Below are 23,288 nucleotides of genomic sequence, written 5' to 3' on the forward strand. Positions count from 1 at the left end.
GCCTCTTCTCGGGCTGCGGGCAGCGTTGCGGGGAAGCCGGTTGTGAGCCTCCCGCCAGTGCAGCAGCCAGGGCTTCCTGGACGGCAGCGCCGAGCAGCTGCTTCGGCCGAGCAGGCGGAGGCGGACCACAGCCGGCAGCGTCCTCGCCTGCCGCACAGCCCCCTCCGGCTGCCTGCCGTGCCTGGCCCTGTCCGGCGAAGCGCAAGTCTGGCGCGAGTCCGGCATCACCGGCGTCAGTCCTGCCCGCAGCAGACAAGAAGCAGAAGGCGCGCCATGGCGGCGCTTGGGGGGGGGGCGAGTGAGATGGGCCGCAGAGGGGCCCGAGGGAGAGGTGCTGCCCCGCCCGGAGGGAAAGGTGGGGTGGGGTGGGGGTGCCCGAGGGATCCCTGCACCACGGCACCAGATAACCTCAAGATGCCCCTGCCACTTAAGCATTTGAATGTGGACTAAATGCAGTTTATGAAATTTAATCGCACTCTCCAAAGATCTGTGAAAGTTTCTTAATAAATAGTTCCATGTTAATCTGAACCTCCTAGTTTCACCACAAGCTGTAGGCTAGTATTATTTGTATTAAATATGTCTGTTTTGTAGGAAGAGGACTGCCCATCCATGAGCAAAATCAGAGTCAGAAATGCATTTTAAGATAAAAACCCAGGTGTCTAATAAACAAGGCAAGCCTCATTCCTAAGGACATATGCCAAAGTATTTTAACCTGTTTGCCAAAGTGTCATACATTGGGGTGGTGTTCAGGGCTCTCCCTGCAGGGTTGGGCTGAGGAATCTGGCTGAAGGGCATGGCAGAATTGTTGGTTAAAAAGAAAGGTTGAAATCAGTTCCTTAAAGGCAGCCTGGGCAGGTGTGCAGAGGAAAACAGGGAGAGGAAGCTTGCCTCGACCAGAAATCAAGAGAGTCAGGGAATGGTTAAAGTGGGAGTCAAGAGCACACAGCTTTGATCTGATGCACAAATTTGTAGACAAGAAAGACAACTTATATAGGGTCAGAATAGGGCAGGAGCCAATGCAGTAAAGAAGGATAGCAAACAGGGGCGTACCCAGGATCAAAATTAGGGGGGGCAAGGGGCGGGGGCAAGGGGTGGGAGGGGAGGGGCCACAGTGGGGATGTGGGTGGGGCTATGTGGCCTGCGCCCACCCAGCTCTTCCGAGGAGGCGGCCCCACGCGCTGGGAGCGGAGCTCCAGAGGCGTGCGGGGAACGCGAGCCCATGGCTGCCTCCTCCGCGCCTCCCAGGTCTTCTGAGGAGGCAGCCCCAGGCTCCCGTTCCCAGCGCGAAGGTCCAGAGGCGCGCAGGGAATGCAAGCCTGGGGCTGCCTCCTCCGCGCCTCCCAGGTCTTCCGAGGAGGCAGCCCCAGGCTCCCGTTCCCAGCGCGAAGCTCCAGAGGCGCGCAGGGAACGCGAGCCTGTGGCTGCCTCCTCCACTTACGCTCCCCGCTCCCGCTTAGCGCTCCTCCGCTTACGCTCCCCACGCGCCTCTGGAGCTTCGCGCTGGGAGCGGGAGCCTGGGGCTGCCACGCTGTGCCCCTTAGCCTTTTGCTTCTAGGGGGGGGCAATTGCCCCCTCCTGCCCCCCTGCCTACGCCCATGATAGCAAAGATCCTATAGAGCTACTCTGGCTCAGAAGGGTTTGTGGTTTTCTGCAGACTTGCAGTGGCATAAGAAAAAATACTCCATGCCACCTCCCAGGATGTCTGCATTTTGAGTCCAGCCACGGTTGACAACACTGACCCAGGTGATAACCCTGACACAAAACACTGTTCCTTACCTGAGGACCTTGATTTACTCCCGGAGACAGTGGGTTTCCAAGTACGTTTTTCTTAGCCCTCTCAACACTCTTACGTACAAACTCGTCATATATTGGCTCTTCCACAAAAATCCTAGATCCAGCTATGCAGCATTGTCCTTGATGGTAAAACAGGCCAATGTGTGCAAATTCCACAGCACTGTCCACTGCGAAGGAAGAGACACAGAAGAGGCCAACACTGAGCATCTCAGTCAATACTGCAAATCAAAAACAGCCATCTTTGCAACGTAATCTAACAATCTGGTTTTTCACTTCCTTAGACACCTCCCCAAACTAACATTAAAAAGCTTTGCAACACAGTGGAAGGGGACAGCTTTGAAGACAAGAAATCCAAGAGAAGCATGTCACTCACAATCAGCATCTGCAAATATGATATTGGGACTTTTCCCACCAAGTTCCAAAGTGACTCTTTTCAGGTTGCTCTTCCCAGCAGCTTCTTTGATCATCTTGCCAACCTGAAAGAGAAGACACAACTTGAAACTGTTGTGTGTAACACTGTATTTGGATTGTGGTCATTGCTTTGCAAGAGGTTCAGGCTGACCTCTCCTGTCAATTTGATAGTGGAAAATTGATCATCAGCTCAGTGGTTGGGCACATGTGGTGCATGCAAAATGCACCTCTAGTTAAAAATACAGTAACTGTGATATGCAGAGTGGAGAACTTTTCCTCTGCCTAGAAGATGCTGCTAGTCAGGCAATACTGGACCCAATGGACAAACAGCCTGACCTGGAACAATGCAGATTCCTATGATTAACAATGCTTTAATAAGGGGATAAATTACAAAATATATGTGTTCTGCTTTGGAGGATTTCTCACGCAATATCTCAATAATCCTTGGGGTTCAAATGATGGCTCCTAGAAAGTCAACGGGAGTCCTCTGAGAAGGTTAGCTCTGTGAGGGGGAAAGGGCCTCCTAACAACTCTCAGCACCCTTAACAAACCAACAGTATTCAGGATTCTTTGGGGGAAGCCATGACTGTTTAAAGTGGTATGATATTGCTTTAAATGTGCAGTGCAGATGGGGCACAGCCAATTCAATAGCAGCTTCAGTCTAAGAACATTAATTAACTACATCAAGGAATGTGTCAGGAGTGGAGGTTAACAGTGGCTTATATCAACTTTTGGGGGCTAAAATGTGGCCAAAGTGTACAGGTGCATTTTTGTCAAATACCCCGCACAGTGAGAAATATATTGGTCCCCCTCCACACTATTCTTCAGTAAAAGTAGTCCATTCTAAAATACGAGGCATGCTCACAATGAGGGAGATAAGCTACCTATTTTTGTAGAATGCAACTTTCTGTATAAAAAAGAGAGATGAAATAAAAATAAAAATGTGTATTTTTATTTTTACACTGAAATTTGAGGGGGGGGGGAGACTAAGCCAAAATCCAAACTTCACCCTCTCCTCAGCTTTGGAGAATCGATTTTCTATCCAAAAATTCTTTTGCTTGAAGGAATATTCCTTCAATTCAAACACTATGTAGATGCAACAAAAAAGTCTGGTGACCCTTATATATTTCGACTACACTGTTTCAGTGTAGCTGAAGAAGTGTGCATGCACACGAAAGCTCATACCTATGACAAACTTAGTTGGTCTCTAAGATGCTACTGGAAGGATTTTTTTTATTTTTTGTTTTGACTACGTCAGACCAACACTATGTAGATGTGTTTGAGGTGGAGTAGAACAACCAACAAATCATTTCAGTGACACTGTTTAGGAAGCTGACAGTCAAAAAAGGTTAACATAATTACACAACCTAGGCACTAAATCACTTGTCAGAGTCTGTGTGGGTGGGTTGAGGACTTTTGTGGTTTCATTTAATCACAGGGTTAGGTAAATACCTCAGTAGAGCCGGTGAAGGCCACTTTATCTATGTCCATGTGACTGGAAATGGCTGCGCCAGCCGTGGGTCCATACCCTGGCACAATATTCACTACTCCAGGTGGAAATCCTGCCTGAATATCAGAGGAGAAAGAACACAATTGTACCTCTCAGCCATACAGTTATTCCACCTATGTTATTTACGATACTTCATCCCATCTTTTCTCAAAGAAACTCAAAGAAATAGTGCATGCTCTTCTCTGCCCCAACCCGCAACCTTCACAAAAACTTGTGGTAAAATGCATGCAACACTATTGTGGTGAGTGAAAAGCTAATACTTGCAGAAGAAGCCACCTCCCTTCGAAACTCTGTTGTTGCTACAGCTAAGATGGCCAACTAACTAGAGGTTCTAGGCTTGTTGTGTTATACTAACAAAAGCAGTTGAAGTTCCTTCTTGAGATGCAGTATCTTTTCTTATTAGAAGGCTAATACTGTAGCTCTCTTTTGCAACACAACCCTATGGGGTGGGGACTGGGGCAAAGTCAAATACAGTCATACCTCTGTTTAAGTACGCTTCAGTTTGAGTACTTTCAGTGTGATGCTATACTCCTATTGATGCAGCCCAGAATTGCATTGGCTTTTTTAGCTGCTGCATCACACTGTTGACTCATGTCAAGTTTGTGGTCTACCAAGACTCCTAGATCCTTTTCACATGTACTGCTCTCAAGCCAGGTGTCTCCCATTGTGTATTTGTGCCTTTCATCCCCCCCCCCAAAGTGTAATACTTTACATTTCTCCCTGTTAAAATTCATCTTGTTTGTTTTGACCCAGTTCTCTAATCTGTTAAGGTCATTTTGAAGTGTGATCCTGTCCTCTGGGGTATTAGCCACCCCTCCCAATTTGGTTTAGTCAACAGGTTTAGTTTAAACCCTGGGACTGTGTGTAAGGATCTGAAGCCTATACCACTAATCTAGCCAGTGAGGTAAGAGGATAGAAAACACACTCTTGGTCTCTCTTCCCTTCCATGGTTATTCCGTTTTGGTGGCTGCAAAACTAAACCTATTCAGCTGGAAGAAAATTCTCTACTACAGAATCATTTCCTTTCCCCTTCCCCTTCATCTTGCCCCACTCTGGAATGCTGCATAGTTTATGTATATGTTCAGGTTTCATTCAGCAGAAGGGCTCCATCTGTTTAAAAATCTGTTAATATCCGTAACATGATTGACACCCTTCATATTAGAATGTTGGTCTTTAAGAATTCATTTATTGACAGACTCTCATTGCTTTATGAAAAGTGGAGAAGAGAAATGCTAGTGAATACCAATAAAATAAAATAAATGTAAATTCCATATGGTGATTTTCAGTGTGAGTCACCCGTCACAGGCAGAGTTGACCCATAACCATTTAATTGCAAGTGGCATTTCACTGTTTGCTCACTTTTGCTGAGTCACTGTTGCCGTGGCAAGAACAAGATATGCTGAATCACTTTCGTTAGTTCTTTGGTTGGTTACTGTACTGTTAATGATTAGCAACACTTGCCATGACCACAATTATCTTCAGTTTATTTTCCTTTTGTACAAAAAGGGACAGGAAAAAGATCTTAGTTGCAAACCTAACCTCACTTACTGTATGTAGGAGTAAGCTCCATTGATTTCAACAGGACTTGCCTCTAAGTAAGCATGGTAAAGACAACAACCTTAGCCTTAGCTCCTCCAGTTACCTCTCCATGCTGTGCTAGGAGTATTCTTAGCTTATTTTTCTGCTCAGAAACCACATAAGATTATTCTTCACTCCAGGTTGCGTAGCAAATACCATTGTGCTGAAGGATCCAACAGAATGCTTAAAAATGATTGTACCTGTTACTTTCATACACCAGTCCTAACTATGTTTTCTAGAAACTTAGGGCTTATCCACACTTCCTCTAGTTTCACGGCTTCACTTAGTGCTCAATCGGAGCAAACGGCAATTCACGGTTGACATTTGCTCTGATTTAGCCCTAAAGAGCCAGTTTTCCCTGGGAGAGTTGTTGCGCAAGGGGCAAACTTCTCTGATCTGTGCCTAGGAGCCACGGGCCAAGTGGAAAACTGCTCAGATGTGTGCTTTCCAGGCATGGGACAAGATGAGTCCTTAAGGCAGCCAGATTTCGACATGGAGCAGAATGGAGTGGAAGTGTGTACCAAGGTTAGAAAGTGGGCTGTCGCACTTTGAATTCCAATTGTTCAATGCTTCTGCACTAAAACAAAAACTAATACTTCCCTGCAAGAAGAAAACCAGCAGATCTCTGTATCCCTGCATTACCATCTCATTTGGCTGCATTGCTTCATCTAGCCTACATCCTATTGAACTGAAGGAGAGTTGCTTCTAAGCAAAGACTTTTGGCATTACAGCCCTATAAGGTGTGTATTTATCCTGGGCACACCAAACATGGTGCTTGTCAGTTTTGTGCTGGGTAGGGTAAATATTTCAGTCATAACGTTAAATTAATATATCAAATTACAGACGAGTTTCGTTCCCGAGATGCTTGCATGTGAAACCATCTCCCCCGCCCCCACCATCCAGACCAACATTTTGCTTTTCTGAGCTCTTGTTTGCTTTTGCTTCCAGAAGGCCCTGATGATTGCCAAGATGTTCAGTTTGTTAAGCTGCTAATGATTTGTTTTCTGAGCAATTTAGCCTGGGAAGCTATGCGAGGCTTCATGCCCTTGACTTGCTTCAGTGGTTTGCAGTGCGTTACTATCCCCCAAGACAAGGTTAGACATGCTGCGCGCTGCACTGACACAAAGCAGAACAGCCCTCACCCTTCACAAGCACTGCAAAGGTAAGGGCTCACTCACATTCCCATTTGGGAACATGCACACGGCAGCTTTGCTATGGCAACTCACCTCTTTAATTAAAGACCCCATGTGAAGAGCCGTTAGTGGAGTTTGCTCTGCCGGCTTGACGACCACGGTGTTTCCGCAACAAAGAGCAGGGGCAATCTTCCAGACAAACATAACCAGTGGGAAGTTCCACTGAAAAGGCAGCACAAGAACAGATGATCAACAAATCACAGCAACACAATTCTCCTATCTTTCATATTCCCTTCACATCCTTTATGCTCTGTGGGTCTTGTGCATTTTCCAATTCAATAAGCGATGAAAAGTCGATATTGGCTTGAGGATTTGGTTAAAGTGATGCAAGTGAGCCCAAGTGGACCCTTTGTCTTTTCAGTGTGCTGGCTTGGGGCTTATCTCATGGACTGACTCTGATGACAAAACCACTGTGGCCTGTGACATCTGCACAGAAGGCGCCCCATTCTCTGTGTGGCAGTGGCCTAGGAGGACGCTATCTTTGTTTCCCTGAGAACACCTCCTGGGCATCTGCTAAGCAGTTATGACATCCGCTAAGCAGACCCACCCGTTCAGTTCATGGAAGATAAACTCATTCTTTCCAAACCCTGAAACAACTTCTGAACTGGAAGCGTGTTAATTGAACTCCCCAATTCCCTTTTGTTAAATGGACCTCTTGCAGGAACTGAAGGAGGACATTGCAGATTGCTTTGATGGTCACAACACAATACAGTAGATCCTTTTGGGGTCTCAATCATATTACAATCAGTGAGCTGCAATCAGTGTGTAAGGTCTTTATGATTGCGAGTGGCCTCTCTATCTAACCAGAGAGGGCAGCATCTAGGATGTGACAATGACACATGCACTCTGCTCATCAACACATGGAAAACTTAGATAACATCCACACCATGGTTCCTCCCTTCCAAAAAAAATGATGGGAAGTGCTGTTTGTTAAGAGTGCCAGAATTGTAGCTCTGTGAAGGGTAAACTACAGTTCCCAGAATGCTTTGGGTTTCTGGGGATAAACTGCAGTTCTCAAGATTCTTTGCAAACCTTCTTGTTTGCAATTTGGCTGATGTCCACAGTTTTCAGATTGATTGCTCACAAAACATTAAGGAATGTTAAATGATTTCTATTTTACCCTCCATCATTCTTAAATTTGGCAGTCTTCAGAAGGAGCAACCATGCTTTGAAATATAATCAAATTCAGCTCCCCCTAAAAAAGTTTGAGAAGGATTATTTTTTGGAGAAAGCATATTTTAGAGCACAAAAGCCCCTGGACCTATTTGTTAGCAATTTAGTAGGCAGGCTTTATCCACTCTGAAGGGGCTATCGTACCTGGAAATTTTATCCACGTCTGCAGAAGGGGGAGGGGGAAATTATGCTATTTTAAAAAGAATGTCAGTGAATGGAGATGGGGAAATGAAATGGATTCAAGCAGATGGGTTGAATTGCATAGCCTAAAAACAATCTTCAACTAGGGTGAGGTGCCAAATTGAGATATGAACTGAATCTTGAGGTCAGTGTGTACCCCTACCCAAATACCCACAAATGTTACTTAAATAAAAGTTCAACATAATGCTACTTAAATAAAAGAAACACGGTTGCTTCCAAAATGCCCTTCTGTGAATGGAAGGAGTCCTTCTGTTTGTCGACAGAAATTTGATTTAGTAGAGGCCTCTACTAATGGAAGTAACAGTAGCTTTTTATTTTTTGCAATTCTTCCTCTCCACTATGCCCCTAAAATCTGCTCCAGAGGGTTGGGGACCTTCAAGAAGGGCACGGAAGGTGGTCTACTCTGCAGGGAGGAGGGGAAATAGAGAACATCACTCCACCTTTTCCATTAGCAGAAACCTCTGCTAGACAAAAAGTCTATCCAGAAACAGAAAGACTTCTGCTTTTGCAAGGTCAATGTTGGATGCAACCCATTTTTCCATTATATCAATGGATCTAACTTACAGGAATAATTTGTCCACATACTCCAACAGGCTCATGTCTTGTAAATGTGAAATAGTTTCCATCTAAGTAAGATAAGAACACATGGGTAAGATGCAAGCATAGCTAAGGAAAAGAAAATGTCTCACATTATTTAGCATTGTTCCATACTATTATAATATGATACCGTAAGGGGGTGGGCTTACAGGGAACAGCCACCCCTCATCAAATCCAGCTCTTCGAATGGCTCGGACAACAGCGGAGGGACAGGAGACAGGAAGGAGGAAGTGAGTGGAGCGGGGCAGGGCTCAGGCAGCAGACAAGAGCCCTACCTGCAGCCTGTGATATCAGCAAGGAAGGAGGGGCCAGCAGAGAGTTCCAGCGGGGAAACAGCAGAGGGGCGTCCTTTCAAATTCACCCCGGAACTGAGGCGATCAGCAGCTCGCAAATGCAGGGGGAGGAGATTTGGGGTCCCCAAACTACTCTGCTGGGGGAGGAGCCGAAAAGCGCCATTGGGAGAATCTGATAGCAATGAGTAGACATGTTTTCATGAAGCTCTTGCCTTGTAAGTAACTTTCACAATAAAACTACTAAAGACAAGGTGGTTTGGAGTGTCGTTGCTCGAGGGTAGCCAGCAACCGCCCTGACAGAAAAAGTAAACATATCTAGATTCAATATTGACCAAGCACATAAGCTTGGAGGGCAGAATGAATGCTCCAATTCTATAAGCAATCATATAGAAGAGAGATCTTTCAGCTCTTGTATTTTGCCATAGCACAAGGCTGCAGAGTTTCCCCCCACTTTGATAATTTTAACAACACAAACATAACAAAATTGTCATGGCAGGGAGTTAAAGTTACTGCTCACAAGGAAAAAACAGATAGATGGGGAGAGGCAGAGAACATGGATACAGCTAAGCTGACCAATTGGCAGCTAGTCAGGAGGGTAGTGAGGCATTTAAATTAGCCCAGATGTCCAATTAACCAGCTGTAATATCTGAATCAAATGGGATGGATGGAATCAATGGTGACATTTCCTGTTAGCAGGACCACGGTGCAGCAGAAATCCTAATATAAGGACCATATACAAACATGATATAAGAATTGGCTACTCCTGAACATGACCTAGGGATGGAAGAAGGGTGATGAATAAGACCTGCTGACCTCTTTTTAAAAATTATTTCTATCAGGACTCTGCCATTTGCTGCAGCTGTAGGAACTTCACTAAAAAGCGTTATAGAGCTAAGTAATACAAAATATGTCAGCAATGTTTTTTTGGTGGTGGATTTTTTTGTTTTTAATAAAAAAAGAGGCAATATTGGCTGATAAAACTTTACCCGCCACAGCTCTGCACTTATGTAACAGATTTTAAAGGTTACACTTTTCTCAGATGACACATTCATGTAGCTGAAAAATGTTACTGAACATCTCATCCAAATCATCTCTCTGCCCAGAAACTTTTTATCAGAATGACTCACCCATTGGGATGGTACGTCCTTGGATTTTGTCCGACCAGCCTGCACAGTAGCGCAAAGTGTTAATGCAGCCACCTAAGTCCATTAAGTAGGAGGTGGTGAAAAGCTTGCCCCCATTAAGGCTCTCCATTGTCTAGAACAAAACAGGTCGAGTAATTAATCATTATAAATAAGTAAAACAATATGGTGGTCTATAACCATTGAGTACTCTAAGCATTGTGCAGTAGGGGGGGGGAGGTTGCTTGGGAACCAGTGACCTCCCATCATCCCTACCATGGGCCATGTTGGTTGGGGCTAATGGGAGCTGGAATCCAAGAACATCCAGAGGACTACTGTTTGCAACTCTGATTTATAGGCCTGGCATCTTGTTGAAACTAAGGTGGCCATTGAAGGTAGCACTGGTAGCATCGCCCTCCATGCGGCCTGTAGACACTAATCCATACCTGCCAAGTTGCTGTCAGAGAAATAAGGGACCAGGCCGGAAATAGCAGACCGGAAGTGGCGCTCAGAAGTGCTCAGAAGTGACTTTTGATGCTGCTTTGCCCAGTTCCAAAATGGCCGCCGTGCCAGAATAAACCGGGGAAAAACAAAAAATCCATTTTTTCAGCTAGGAACAGCTGGAAAAACGGGGATTTCCCGGGGGAAACGGGATACTTGGCAGCTATGCATTAATCTAGTGTATGCATCAAAGTCCTAATGTAGCACACTAGCCTTACGTTCAAAAATACAAATACATTACACAGCAATTGGTTGTTGTATAAGGCATGGGCATGGCATGCACAATAAGTGCTTGCAGAAAACTGAATCTTTAACTCATGACAGACCAGCTCTTGGCAACACCCAGTGGGTTTATTTTTTAAGTGGCTGATCCAGAATGGCTGCTTTGTGCATTGTGATCAAACACTGTAGGATGAAGTAAACATTAAGGCCTGCCAATCTTCCATTACACGATTCTGACAAAGGATGTTACCAGAAAGATTTCTAGAGTAAAAATTGCCTCTTTGTAGAACAAAAAAGGACTGCATGTTGAATGAAGTCCCAACCGAGTTGTTTATGACTTTACTTAGGCTGTTCAAATCCCATTGACTTCATTGAGATTTAATAGCTTAACGGTGCAGAGAATTTGCAGTCATAAAACTTTTAATGTGCTCTCTTCCAAAAGGTTTTCAGCAGCTGGGGAAAAAAAGTATATCAAATACACAAAAAACAAAAAACCACACACACATGCCACAAAAGAAGCCCTTGTTCATCTCTGTCCAAAAAGTATCTTTTGGCATTGAATAATAGGTAATTTATAACCATTTATAAGCCCAAATGTGGCCAGACGTTATTTTAGTTCTGCCCCCTCCTTCTGAGCCTCAATTTTTAGTCTGATCCTAGAATCATTTGGTTGGTGGCCTCATTCTGAATCAAAACATCACCTGCTCACAATGGCTTGTCATTTTGAACCCCTTGGGGGATATGCAAGATTATGAATCCAGTGGATCCAAAGCCATCATTACTCTGCCTATTTCGAGGCTTTACCCCTAGTTCTTGCTGGTAGAAGAACAGCTATTGCTAGCTTCCTGGCCTGCTAGGCTCAGTGGGGTATCTGCAGCATTTGAGCCAGGTGGAGGGCCAACATGGCCTTATCCTGACCCCTCCAGCAGCACAAATCAGTGGCTTAGGAGTGCACTGTAAGGCTGTAATCCTATACACAATTACCCAGGAGTAAGTCCCATTAAACTTAATGGGGCATATTTCTGAGAGGGCATGCATAGAAATACACTGTAAGAGTAGACAAATTACCAAAAAATATTGAAAGGATTTTAATGTGCCATCTTTGAAGTGCAGAACTAATTCCAAAACAAGAAGATGGGCCTGCTTGGAAGAATCTTGATTAGGTGTGTCTTTATGGAAAAATAAACATATTTTAGCCTAACAGTAGATTTGTTGTTCTTGGCTAAGGAAAGAGTGGAAAAGAAATGATTAAACTCCCAAGGTTAGTTTCCACTGCCGGCAAATACATCCACATTATCTGAGATAAGCCCATGAGTTTGTTCCATTTCTGCAGTTTCCCCCTTCTTTGGGAGATGATAATCACTTTCTCTCAGGTTACAGGGCCAATTTTTTTTCATTTATTATGTAGTATTTAGACAATAAATATGCTAGTAGTGATTATTAGAATTAAATATAAAAGGTTAAAATTTTAAGAATGGAATTGAACATTCTATGTCTGGTTATCAGACACCAGACGAGAGCAATTAGAGATGCTTTTGAGACATCTGGTGCTGCAATGCTGACATAGTACTACACTAATGAAGAACTCTGGAAGGATATAGCAAAACGAAGCAATTCTTGACATAACAACCAGTGGCGGAGCTTCATGCTCCAGCAATGGGGGGGCGGAGAGCAGACGGGGGCTGGGCTGGCACGCGTCCTGGGGTGGGGCACCCAGCGCAGGCGGGGAGGGCAGCCGCGACGGCACCCTGCCCAAATCACACTACCGGGGACGGTGCGCTCCCCCCGCACTCCTCTTCCTCCGCCAGTGATAGCAACACTGGTATCAAACCCAAAATTAACATACTTCTATATTTGCCATAGTTCTAGATTTGCAGGGGAGGGAGGGGCTGCTGTTCTCCAGATGCTGTTGGACTAAAACTTACATCAGCTCCAGGCAGCATGTTGGTCATTGTAAACTATCTAGATGTTGCTCAACTGCTACTCCCATATCACCCCTAGTCGTTGGCCACATTTGTTGAGGCTGATGGGAGATGCAGTTCAGCAATGTCCAGAGGGCCCAAGGTTGTCCACACTTGTTGTAGACTGTAGCCAAACAACATTTGGAGAACCACAGTGCCCCACCCATGGTCCAGATGGGTATAGAAGTCAAGAGTCAGTTGGAAGCACACTGACTGATTTTGCTGACTGATTTTGCTTTCAAAGTGACTATAGGAGCCCTAATTGACAGCTTCCTTTTAATCTTCTTCTACAGCAGCAGTGGGGAGATGTGACCTTAAAATGGCATCAGCCAACTTTGTCAGTTTTGCTAAATATAGAAAGGAAGACAATAGTCTAAATCCAACGTCAAGCAGAAAACAACAACAAGCCATTGTTTCTGAGGATGGGATTGTTTGTGGTTAGATGTTACTCTGCCGTTTGATCAGCTGAGGTATCTTAGAATGAATGTTCATCCCCACCAACTTTCCCCGACTTTCTAAAACAGATTTCGGAATTTGTTTTTCACAACACTGAAGCAAATACTCAATTGTGTTCAGAATAATCCAATCTCCAAATATTTCAATTGCTTAAAATGTGGTCCATGTTTTAGACTTACGGCTAAGAGGAGACGATCCCTTTCAATTAAATCAGCTAGTTTGTTCAACAGCCTTCCTCTTTCTGAAGCATCCATGGTTCGCCAGCAGGACCCAAGTTCAAAAGCTTTTCTTGCTGCTTTAACAGCTTTATCGACATCTGCCTGTACAGAAAATCCATTTAAATGCAGTAAGTACTAAGCATTTGATGGTCAATTTATTTTGACTGAACCATGGATTCTAGTGAAATCTGAGAAGTGCATCTATAGTGTTACATATGCCACTGCCAGCGCAACCCTGGGAATACCACATCCTTGTTCCTCCATCCTGCCTTCTCCTGCCTCCAAAAACCATGGGGTCACGAAGAGTCGGACATGACTAAACGACTAAACAACAACAACAATATACAGGCAGATGCTAAAAATTGTGACCCAGTGCTCACATGCAAACATTATTTACTAGATGTGTGTAGTAGCTCTGCCAAATAATGAGCCAGTGGATGCTTCCCCCTTTCCTCAGCCAGTGTGATGCCAATAAACCCCCTGAGCTGGATCAGGGCCCCCACAAAGCTGTTTCTATTCTTTTTTGAACTTATATCTCTTTGCTTTTTCTTTATCTCTGTGTTTCTCTAGGTCCATGAGCAAGAGGCAAGGCTGTGCTAAATGTTGCCTGCAGAACACTTAAGAATTCTGGGAACTCCTTTGTGGTACGCAGGGTGCTAGCACTGAATGGTCAGATAATTGCACACCCAGATTTAAAACGCACTGAAGCAGCCCTTTTTCGCAATGACGGGGTAACACCTTTCACCACTGGGTAACGACATATGGTTGGATGACATAATTAGGGGGTTAAAACATTGGTTGCGGATGTGAGGGTATTGGCGGCGCGCCTCAAGAGGCTCGTGTGGCGGTTAGGCATTGGAAATTTGCATAAAAGAAGAAGGGGGCAGATTGTGTCATCCTCTGCCCAAAAATTGGAGAAGTAATTCCATTAAAGGGGTTCCGGGGGCGGTAGCTTTGTCCTGGGCCTGCGGAGGTCAGGGCCTTATGGCACCCCCCAATGGTGGCCACAGGAGGTGTTCCAGTAGATGTACATCATTGGGCTCCTTTCTGGTGGTTAATTTCTCCCAGACTGTAACACACGGGTTGCAGTCGGATATAGTCAGTTAGGTTCCAATGCCTAAGCCAATACCGCTCATCATTCGTAACCAATAAAGTTGTGGCCTTTTTCACCCACTTAAATTTACTCATTGTGTCTCGTGTCTTAATTCACGCGGAGGGAGGGGCATTGCCACACAACACTTAAGAATTCTGGGACTTTTTGTTGTTGCTGTGAGTAGCGGAGGATTTTTGTTCAAAGTTAAATGCTTGATTTCAGTTTTTAAAAAGTGTCCTGTGTTGATAGGTTTTGAACAAACAAACCCCTGGAAAGGCATAACTATGAGTCCATTTGAGGGAGAGGGGCAACCGTGCCTCCTAATCCCCCATTTCTAGCAGCAGCAGAATTTTCCATTCTCACCTACAGACCTTCCTTTTTGCTGGTGGAGAGGAAGGTCCACACACAGCATCCTATAACCCCTCAGCCACAGGGAGTACATGATTGATCCCTATCACTGCAACCCTATACACACTTTCCTGGTGAGTAAGCGCCATAAAACTCAGGGAGATTTGGTTCTGAGTAGACATGTATAATATTAGACTGTAAATGTACTTTACATCCCATGGACCATTTTTGAAATAGATGCAATCATGCTTTAAGCCATTTAGTCTTAGAGAGCGCAGCCTAAATGAACAATCTAATTGAAAGGATACTATTTCCCATTCCCATGTGTGTCTCTGATTTGAAATCCCCTTTTGATTTTCCAAGCATTTTTTTTAAAAGTAATGCACAATTCTTGTTAGTTAGCGCTATTGAACATCCAGATTAAAGTCTTAAAATATTTTGGCTCACTGCCTAAGTACTAAGCTCTGAAGTTTACAATTACTTGTATAATTAGCTGAATTTTTTATAATTTGCTGGATTCAGGGCCTACTTAATTGTCAATCTACATTAGGATTGGTTTTTTTTGGAGGGGGGGAGAAAGCTCAAACAAATCAATAAATGGTTTGTAAACCTTTCTTTTCTAAAACCTTATGAGAGCCCCAAATGTTGAGTAAATCACTGGCACAGTTTAATTAAAGATTGTTCAAGCAGTGGACCCACCTGATTTGTAACGATCTTTAATCTGGGGAAAGAAGCTGGTGATAAAAGGAAGTGAAAGTTTACCCATATTTCTTCTTTAGAAATTGCTATAGGATCAAGGTGCGGGTAGTTTGGATGATATTATAGGCACTAGCCAATCAGCACTGCATGTAACTAGCATCTTCTACACACATTCAGAATCAGGATTTATTTTTAAAAAGAGCTTTTTAAAAAGCTCACTTGGATTGGACACAATAACCAGGCGTCCAAATAGTCCTCTCTGCTTTAGGGTTGCCATATTTCAAACAGTGAAAATCTGGACAATTGTTGAGCTTTTTTTGCACATTCACACACAAAAATTAAGTTCTTTTGTGAAATAATTTTTTATTATTTTCTTCCCCCCCCATTTCTTTAACATCATACAACACATAATCAACAACTATACAACAAATAGCTTTGCCAAGCTCTGACTCCCCACTCCCCTCAGCAAGTAAATTAATTCATTCCACTCACGCATTTTCCTAGTTTACTTAATATCAAGAATGTAGGATTTATCTCAATCCCGCTAGTGTTTTCATATCTTTATAATTATCTTTTACATACTCTACAAATTTACTCCATTCTTTCTGGAACCTTGTATCATCCTGATCCCAGATTCTGCAGGTCAGTTTGACCATTTTCATATATTCTAACATCTTCCTCTGCCACTCCGCTATCCAAGGTACCTCTTGGGATTTCCACTTTTGGGCTATCAACGTTCTTGCCGCCACAGTGGCATACATGAACAATCTTTGATTTGCTTTTGCGATTTCCTTACCCATCAGCCCCAGCAAAAAAAGCCTTGGGTTTTTTGGGGAAGGTGTACCTAAATACCTTTTTAAGTTCATTACATGTGGTAAAATTCACCATCTGATGCCTTACATTCCCAACATGCCTTATTTTTCATTCTGTACATTTTTGCTAGCTTTACGGGCGTCAGATGCCCTTACTTACCCAGGCCCCGTTCACATCAGGAGCTTAAAATGCAGCAAGGTCACTCCCCACACTCCCCAGCTGAATTTCAAATCACATTTTTACATTGCTGTACACACTGGGGGGGGGCAGCAATGGCTTCATCCTATGCTTATCACCTGATTTATTTTCCCATCCCTGCAGCCCCTCAAACTCTTATTCAATGAAACTGTCACCTGCACCTGCGTAATGGATGTTTCAAATGTACACACCTCACTTTAACTGTGGCTTATGTTTCCAAATTGGATGGAAGCTGGTTTGAGAGAAAACACATCAAACAACAATATATATCAAGACATGTAGTTTATGGCAAGTGTCATGTGTGCTTGGGTTTAAACACCAGTGATGGGAGGGCTCTGGAGTCGGAGTTAATGGTAATGCGCACACAGCCTCAGAATGTGGCTTTGATTCTCCAATCCTGGGACAATTGCCACACCTTGTGACTGATTTCATAGGATTGTAGAGTTGGAAGGGACCACAAGGGTCATCTAGTCCAACCCCTTGCAATGCAGGAGACTTTTTGCCCAATGTGGGGCACAAACCCACAACCCTGAGATTAGGAGTCTTGCTCTACCAAGTGAGCTATCGCACAATGCCAATATTTCTTCTCCTCTAGATAGTGACCTGGGGCAGAGGTTTACACCCAAATAAAGCTAAAGTCCATAGAAAGGAAAACTTACCTTGTCTCCTTCTGAAACATCACAAATTTTCTCTCCAGTCGCAGGGTTAAGGACTGGGAATTTTTTGCCACTAGCTGAATCATGCCATTCATTGTTTATAAATATCTGCAAGGGAATGGAAGACAGACAGCTAAATTGATGGCATTATGTCACTCCTTATCCCATTTCCATCCATTGCAGTGTTGCAAAACAATGCATCCGATTACCAACAGGGCATCCTGCAACACTATAAGTTACTGTGACTTTATTGAAATGTATTAATTGTTTTGATTAATTTGTTGCTGTAGTTTTGTTTTATTTATTTGTTGTTGTATCTGATAGGATAATGATTGCAATGTTTGGGGTTCCTAAAAATGTTATTGTTATTGTTTCTACCCTGCAAAACACACAACTTTCTGAAATGAAAAAAACAACACATAACAGTCATCTTCTTGTTTAAAGAAATGTCATAACCAGGAACTATTTAGAGAGAGAGTTCAGAACTATGGCCTCTACACAACTATATCAACCTGTCACAATTTTTAAAAAAGATACAAAGAGAGTGCTAATCTCTGATATATTTTTCAGATCCTCCTGGCTCATGTTGAGTTGCACTGGAAATACCAACAATGCCATTTAAATCAAATGTGTTCTCGTGTGTGTGTGTGTGTGTATGGTGTGTGTGTTTATAATGGTGTGTGTAGCTTCCTCACGAGTAAGCGGCTCCAAACCCAGGGCTTGGTTTTTACAGAGCTTTATTATATACATATGTACAAGACAGAGCATCAAAAAGCATGCCCCTACTAATCCGATTCAGAATCTGGAAGCGCCTCCCTTCATGATTTCTGCCAGCATAACCCCCGGGGCATCCTGAACCTCCTCCGTTGGTCCCTCCTCTCCCCCCTCCTCTGTTGGGGTGAGGGTGCTGGTGGAGCACCCTCTCCACTAGAGCTGCTCAGTTGAGGGACCGGCACTGTGGCTCCCGGAGCCTCCTCCTCTTGAGTGCTTGGGTCCGCCCTCTGCAGCCCTCCCTCTGGAGCTCCCATCTCCACAACATCCCTAAGGGTTTGCATCTCCTCCTGAGCCTCAGTCTCACCTTCTGGAGGAAGCTGCCAGGCGCTAGGTGCTGGGGCTCTGGCAGCGTCCTAGAGCCCTCACTCCAATCCACCAGGCTCTCCGCTGAGCCCTGGTGGTTCCCTGTGTGTGTGTGTGTGTGTGTGTGTGTGTGTGTGTGTGTGTGTGTGATATATATAGATTTGCATATATAGTGTGTATGTGTGTGTGTTTATATGTATGTATGTATGTATATATATATATATATATATATATATATATATATATATATATATATATATATATATATATATATATTCCTGGCTTCTGAAAACAAAGTAGTTGTGTAAACTGATCCTAAGGAGATGGCAGGCTAAAGAGATGCATGAATTATTTGTTTTACACTGAGGAGATGGAATTAAAAATATTTTTTTCTTGTCAATATTTTTTTAGCAACTCACTTGACTTCTAAATATCTCTATTCCACCATTCTTGCTTGTTAAAACCACCTTCAATTTCCTCAGCTTTCAGGGGACCCTTATGGACCTCCCGACAGCACCCACATCTCCTCCTCATGCAGTTGCATTTGCCCCCCTGCCATCACCAGGGCAACAGCAGTAACATAACTGACCGCCCTCCTTCCCAGCACCCTGGGTGCTGTCTTAGAGTAGGGCTGGCAGTGATGGCTAGCCTGGCTCACACCTGTGGTGGCTGGCTGCCATTTTAATTTACCCATAATGAGTTGCCTCAGGACAATGCTAGGGCAGCCCAGCTGAGTCAGGCTGGTGAGGGATCTTTCTGAGCAGGTGGGGTCTTTGCCAGGGCCCAGGCAGACTGACTGCTGGCACCGGGCCTGTTTTCTCTCTTGCTCCCACATGGTGCCAATACAGGCAGAACCCACCTGCCATGTACATCATCCCAGGAGGTGCTTGATATCCTTGTTTCTAGTTCCTCCCTGGGGCAGCAAAATCAGGAAGTGCTGTCAAGCGCCTGGAAGGTCACAACTGCCTGGCTGGATCCCATGCCTTCCTTAAATTATTTTTGTTTTACATCGGACGTCCCACTGCCACCATCCAAAGCTGCTCCCCTCCATGAGTGAAGCATGTTGCCTCACTACCTATTCACCACAGTTATTATTATTTACATTTATATATTATCATTTCCTCCAAGGAGCTCAAAGTGGTGTACATGGTTCTCCCCTCCCTGCTTTATCCTCACAGCAGCCCTGTGAGGTAGGTTGGCCTGAGAGACAGTGACTGGCCCAGGGTCACCCAGTGTGCTCCAAGGCTGAAAGAGGATTACAATTCTGGTCTCCCAAGTCATAGTCCCAACACTCTGTTATTCCACACTGGCTCTCAGCTTTGCAGTGGCATTTGCACATGGTGTATTGTGTTGTAAATTACTGAAATACTGTCAGAGGGCCTGATATGGCTACTCTAGAGTAACGACTCCAGCATGGTCTTTTAAGGCTTTTATTAAGTGCTGATTATTTACAGTGTTCAGAGCAGTAAAAATGCATCCTTAAGGTGAGGTGTCAGAACCTCCGAATGGCGATTGGCGCGTTTTCTTCCAGCACCAAAGCTTTGGCAGACCCAACCTCTTCCCCCTACATTTGCGTCGCAATTCGGGAGTTGGGGGGATTGGCCTCCCCCCCCCCCCGTGCGTCCAACTTCCTGTCCCACCTGAGGCATGGGCTCCACAACCTTGCCTGAGCCTCGGACACCACTTCCTGACTCTCCGCTGGAGGCAGAGCTCTCCTTACTCTCTCCAGCGCTTGGGGATGGGCTGGAACTTAAGATGGGAGGGACTTCCCTGTATCCCTTGTCCCTCACATCCACCCCCCTCCCAGGCTCCCCCCCTCCCTAGGGGCTCTCTGCTTGCTGGGGACGAGTGAAACCCCAAGAAGTCTGTGGCATCCGAGCCTGTGGGTGTAAAAATTTCCCCCCAATCCTGCGATCTTCCCCCTTCCCCCTGAGAAGACGGGAATCCCAAAAAGTCAGTTGCGTCAGAGCTGGTGGGAGTAAAAATGTTCTGCCAGTCCTCTCCTGCCTCTGACGTAGTCGACCTCGGTGAAACCCACACCTCTTCTTCCGTATCCTCAAATTCCGCTTCCCATCTCCATGGAGAGCTGCTGCCTGCGATCCCTTCCTCCCGCCCCTCCCCCTCTCCCTCCCTTTCCATGTGCCAGGGCTTGGGCCTGTGGGGGGAAAGGGCGTGGAACTCTTCCACTAAAAATTCCTCAGGTACTTCCGTGGCCGGTATCCACTCATTGTGGGACGGCGGAGTGTCCTCCCATGCTATCAGGTACTCCAGCCCTCTCACCCCTCTCCTTGAGTCTAAAATCTCAGTTGCCTCATTGAGCTGTCGGGCGTCTCCCGTCTCCCCCCTCCCTCTGGAGGCTGATCGCTGTCCCTGAACCTGGTACTTTCTCTGTACGGCGACAGCAGCGATCTATGAAACACTGGGTGCACTCTCATGTCCTCAGGCAGTGCTAGCCTGAAGGCTACCGGGTTGACCTGTTGCGTGACCGTGAAGGGGCCCAGCCTCCTGGGTGCTAACTTCTTGCATCGCCCCCTGGTGGGAAGACCTTCCGAGGATAACCAAACCTTGTCCCCCACCCTGATGACCTCTCCCGGTCGCCTGTGGCGATCTGCCCCCTTCTTGTACGCTTCCTTGGCCCTCTCCAAGTGTTCTCTGAGCTGCTGGTGCACCGTCTCCAGGTCCTCTGCCCAATCCTCTGCCTGTGGGCCCTCTTCCTCCTCCTCCCCCTCCCTCTCCGGGAAAGATCTGAGGTCGCGCCCGTAGTTGGCCTTAAAGGGCGACACCCCTGTGGAGACGTGCACCGCATTGTTGTAGGCAAATTCTGCCAGTGGCAGGCGATCCACCCAGTCCGTTTGCCTCTGGCTGACGTAACATCTCAGGTGCTGCTGCAGAATGGCGTTGACCCGCTCCGCCTGTCCATTGGTCTGCGGGTGCCGAGCCGTAGACAAACTGACCTCCACCTGCAGGAGGTTCATTAGCCGCCGCCAGAACCTGGAAACAAATTGGCGGCCACGATCCGAAATAACTCTTAAAGGCAATCCATGCAGTCTGAATACGTGGTCAACAAACAGTTTGGCCGTCTCTTCTGCCGAGACCGCCCTGGCACACGGTATAAAGTGGCACATTTTGGACATGAGGTCCACCACCACCAACACTGCGGTCTTGCCCCTGGACGACGGCAGGTCTGTGATGAAGTCCATGGACACTACTTCCCACGGCCTGTGCGGTGTGGCTAATGGCTCCAGCAAACCTGCTGGTGGCGCTCTGACCACCTTTGCTCGCTGGCAGGTGTCACATCCCCTTACATAATCCCGAACATCCTCCCGCACCCCTGGCCACCAGAAGTGTCTCATGACTAGGTGAGTGGTTTTGTCCCTTCCGAAATGACCCGCCGTTGGGTTGTCGTGCATCTGCTTGAGGACCTTACCTCTCAGCTGTTTGGTGGGCAGGTACAGGGCTCCCCTGTAAAAAAGCAAACCCCTCCTTTCCTCAAAGTCTTTAGCCTGCTCCCTCCCCCCTCGCAGCTCTCTGAAGATGCGGGAGGCAAACTCATCTGCTGCCGTCAGTGCTGTGAGTTCTGCCTCGCTCACCACTGCTGCTCCGCAGGACCATGCTAATGGGGGGAAAATGTGCCTGGGCGCTGGTGGCAACTCCTGCTCCATGTACTCTGGTTTGCGGGAGAGGGCATCCGCCCTGACATTCTGCTCCCCCGGGATGTAGTGGATGGAGAAGTTGAAGTTCGAGAAGAACTCTGCCCACCGTATCTGTCGCTGGTTGAGCACCCTGGCCGTTCTCCAGAACTCCAGGTTCTTGTGGTCTGTGCACACCTGGATGGGGTGCTTGGCGCCCACCAGGAAGTGTCGCCAGTGCTGGAAAGCAGCGTGGATCGCAAGAAGTTCCCTATCAAACACCGTGTAGTTGCGTTCAGGCTGTGTCAGCTTCCTGGAGAAGAAGGCACAAGGTCTCCACTCTCTGTTGGCGTCCAGTTGCAACAGGATCGCTCCCAACGCCCGGTCTGAAGCGTCTGTCTCCACGCGTAGGGGCGCATCCTGCACCACATGGAACAGGTTCTGGTCGGACGCGAACACCCTCTTGAGGCTTTCGAACGCTGCTTGCGCCTCTGGCGTCCACCTGAACTTCTGCTTGCCTCTCAGGCAGTCCGTGATGGGAGCCGTAACCCGCGAGAAGTTCTTGATGAATTTCCTGTAGAAATTGGCGAATCCTAGGAGGCGTTGGGCATCTTTGCGCGTCCTGGGGCTGTGCCAGTCCAGGATGGCCTGCACCTTGTCCTTGTCCATCGCCAGTCCCTTGTCTGACAGTTTGTAGCCCAGGAAGTCCACTTCCCTGGTGTGAAACTTGCACTTCTCCAGCTTCACATACAGGTGGTTCTCCTTCAGGCGTTGCAATACCTCCCTGACATCCTTCACATGTTGCACTGGGTCAGCGGAATAGATAAGGATGTCATCCAGGAAGACTAAGCAGTTCTTGAAGAGAAGGGACCCCAGGACGTGGTGCATGAAGGCCTGGAAGCATGCTGAGCCCCCTTGCAACCCGAAGGGCATCACCAGATATTCAAAAGAGCCCAGAGGCGTGAACATCGTGGTTTTCCACTCATCGCCTTCCCGAATCCTGATCAAGTTGTACGCCCCCCTCAGGTCTAGCTTGGTGAAAATCTTGCCCCTGCGTGCCGCTGTCAGGAGATCGTCCACTCTGGGCATGGGGAAAGCCACTGGCTCTGTCACTGAATTGAGCCGTCTGAAATCCACCACAAGACGGCGCTGTTGCGTGTCTTTCTTGTCCACCCAGAAGACCGGGCTGCCCCCTGCTGCCTTGCTTTCTCTGATGAATCCCCGTTTGAGGTTCTTGTCTATGAACGCACGCAGATCCTCCAGTTCCTGATCTGACATGGCGTACAGCTTGGCTGGGGGTATCGTTGCCCCTGGCACCAGGTTGATCTGGCAGTCGAAAGACCTGTGTGGGGGTAGGTGGTCGGACTCCGCTTCGCTGAAGACCTCCTGCAGGTCCCAGTACTGCTTGGGTATCGCCTCACCCCCTTTGACATGCATGGTGGCCACCGTGGCTATTGGAGGCCCCTCCCCTGGTTGGTGCTGCATGCAATGTTCCAGACAAAAGTCCGACCCAAACGTGATGCATCTCTGGTGCCAACTTATGGAG

At 46.3% G+C, this 23,288-nt stretch overlaps 1 protein-coding gene across 1 annotated transcript in view; it reads right to left on the reverse strand.

The window, feature by feature from the left end:
- ALDH1A1 (aldehyde dehydrogenase 1 family member A1) overlaps nucleotides 1-23,288 on the reverse strand; it is a 52,964-nt gene that overhangs the window by 15,729 nt on the left and 13,947 nt on the right. The window contains exons 2-9 of the mRNA XM_060280056.1: nucleotides 17,040-17,144; nucleotides 13,191-13,331; nucleotides 9,878-10,007; nucleotides 8,425-8,486; nucleotides 6,520-6,648; nucleotides 3,658-3,771; nucleotides 2,168-2,270; nucleotides 1,777-1,961 (exon numbers count right to left, since the gene is read on the reverse strand). Coding sequence (XP_060136039.1) covers nucleotides 1,777-1,961; nucleotides 2,168-2,270; nucleotides 3,658-3,771; nucleotides 6,520-6,648; nucleotides 8,425-8,486; nucleotides 9,878-10,007; nucleotides 13,191-13,331; nucleotides 17,040-17,144 — 969 coding nt within the window. The remainder of the gene's footprint in view (nucleotides 1-1,776; nucleotides 1,962-2,167; nucleotides 2,271-3,657; nucleotides 3,772-6,519; nucleotides 6,649-8,424; nucleotides 8,487-9,877; nucleotides 10,008-13,190; nucleotides 13,332-17,039; nucleotides 17,145-23,288) is intronic.

This window comes from Zootoca vivipara, chromosome 11, assembly GCF_963506605.1.
Source record: "Zootoca vivipara chromosome 11, rZooViv1.1, whole genome shotgun sequence".
Lineage (NCBI taxonomy): Eukaryota > Metazoa > Chordata > Lepidosauria > Squamata > Lacertidae > Zootoca > Zootoca vivipara.